The 2,247-nt window shown below is 53.3% G+C and overlaps 1 protein-coding gene across 1 annotated transcript; it reads left to right on the top strand.

Annotated features, from left to right (window-relative positions):
- Nucleotides 1-200: 200 nt before the first annotated feature.
- KCNJ10 (potassium inwardly rectifying channel subfamily J member 10) lies at nucleotides 201-1,340 on the top strand (the record flags this gene model as incomplete). The annotated part of the gene is made up of 1 exon (XM_079901158.1): nucleotides 201-1,340. One exon carries the CDS (start codon nucleotides 201-203, stop codon nucleotides 1,338-1,340), a length of 1,140 nt encoding a protein of 379 aa, XP_079757284.1.
- Between the last annotated feature and the right edge of the window lie 907 nt (nucleotides 1,341-2,247).

Below are 2,247 nucleotides of genomic sequence, written 5' to 3'. Positions count from 1 at the left end.
TGCCATCAGATTCATCTTTGACCTTCCAGCATCTTGCACTACAGTGCCTGGCATATAGCAAGTGCTCAGTAAACATTTGCTAATAAAAGGACAAATCAGTGGCACTAAAATGAATGTTTCTTCTCCCTTCCCATTGGGTGGTGGCTGGGAGTTGCTGGATTTTTGCAATACCGCTCATTATGCTGTCTTGCTCTCTGCAGATGACGTCGGTTGCCAAGGTGTATTACAGCCAAACCACTCAGACAGAAAGCCGGCCCCTAATGGGCCCAGGGATACGACGGAGGAGAGTCCTGACAAAAGATGGCCGCAGCAATGTGAGAATGGAGCACATTGCTGACAAGCGCTTCCTCTACCTCAAGGACCTGTGGACAACCTTCATTGACATGCAGTGGCGCTACAAGCTTCTGCTTTTCTCTGCAACCTTTGCAGGCACCTGGTTCCTCTTTGGTGTGGTGTGGTATCTGGTAGCTGTAGCCCATGGGGACCTGCTGGAGCTGGGACCCCCAGCCAACCATACCCCCTGTGTGGTACAGGTGCACACGCTCACCGGGGCCTTCCTCTTCTCCCTTGAGTCCCAGACCACCATTGGCTATGGCTTCCGCTACATCAGTGAGGAGTGCCCACTGGCCATCGTGCTTCTTATTGCCCAGCTGGTGCTCACCACCATCCTGGAAATCTTCATCACGGGTACCTTCCTGGCAAAGATTGCCCGGCCCAAGAAGCGGGCGGAGACCATCCGTTTCAGCCAGCATGCGGTTGTAGCTGCACACAATGGAAAGCCCTGTCTTATGATCCGAGTCGCCAACATGCGTAAGAGCCTCCTCATTGGCTGCCAGGTGACAGGCAAGCTGCTTCAGACCCACCAGACAAAGGAGGGTGAGAACATCCGGCTCAACCAGGTCAATGTGACTTTCCAAGTGGACACGGCTTCTGACAGCCCCTTCCTCATCCTGCCCCTTACCTTCTACCACGTGGTGGATGAGACCAGTCCCTTGAAAGACCTGCCCCTCCGCAGTGGGGAGGGTGACTTCGAGCTGGTGCTGATCCTAAGTGGGACAGTGGAATCCACCAGCGCCACCTGCCAGGTGCGCACTTCCTATCTGCCGGAGGAGATCCTTTGGGGCTACGAGTTCACACCCGCCATCTCGCTGTCAGCCAGTGGCAAATACATAGCAGACTTTAGCCTTTTTGACCAAGTTGTGAAAGTAGCCTCTCCGAGTGGCCTCCGCGACACCAGTGTACGCTACAGAGACCCTGAAAAGCTCAAGTTGGAGGAGTCATTAAGGGAGCAGGATGAGAAGGAGGGCAGTGCCATTAGTGTGCGCATCAGCAATGTCTGATGGCTTGGTTCCCCACCTCCCCGTACTTCTGGTCTCTTTTCCTCTTTTGGCATCCTGGGTGAGGGATATTACCCAGGCTTACTGGACAGCCCCAGAAGCACCCTTCTCCACTCCCTCTTCTTTAACCCAGTTGGCCTGTAGTAGTCTAGGCCAACTGGACCTCCTCCCATTGTTCCCTTCACCTCACCGCACTTCCACCCCAAGATGCACACGTCCCTTAAGCCAGGATGGGGGAAGGAGAGGGAAGATTAGGCTGAAGTGGCTTAGAAGGCCTCAGCCATGCCTGGAGACTCACATTAGGAGGACCATGCAGTTGGATGGATAGGCTCCCCCCACCCCGCCACCTCTCACCACCACCACCAGAAAGTTTGGTGCTTTGAGGCTGGAGTCCCCTCCCTATCTTTCCACTTAGCAAGTTCCCTAAGGCTAGACTCTCTCTCTGATGGTCCCTTTGGGGTTTGTGCCCTCAGAAATATAGGAGTCCAGAATCATTTTATTCTGAAGTCTCTACCAAAACCTGTTGAAAGAAGCCAGGGTTTTTCATGGTGTAGTTAATTTCTGTTGGCAACTCCTGACTATAACCTGGGACCTTGGTCCCCATTGTTCTCCTCTTTCTAGTTTCTCAAGTGGACACTTTCTTAGGATACCCAGTTCCCACATAGATGCCTCTGCTCCCAGAGAACTGAAGTTGACCCGGGAGATATAAAGCACACAGGCACAGCCACCACACCTGCTCCTGACCTGAATACTGAACTCTTCATTGTGGGGCGACTAATACAGAGCTATTGTCTAAAACCTTGAACCTGGCCTCCAGGCAGCCCTGGGGGGATCTGTTTCCCTGTGTCCCATGAAAGTAATGACCTTCCCCAATATGTTCCCCTGGAAAAAGTCCAACGCCCAGGCCCCA

This window comes from Stenella coeruleoalba, assembly GCF_951394435.1.
Source record: "Stenella coeruleoalba genome assembly, chromosome: 1".
In the NCBI taxonomy this organism is placed as follows: Eukaryota; Metazoa; Chordata; class Mammalia; order Artiodactyla; family Delphinidae; genus Stenella; species Stenella coeruleoalba.
Note: the sequence above shows the minus strand (reverse complement) of the source record. Positions and strands in the feature narration are given on the sequence as shown.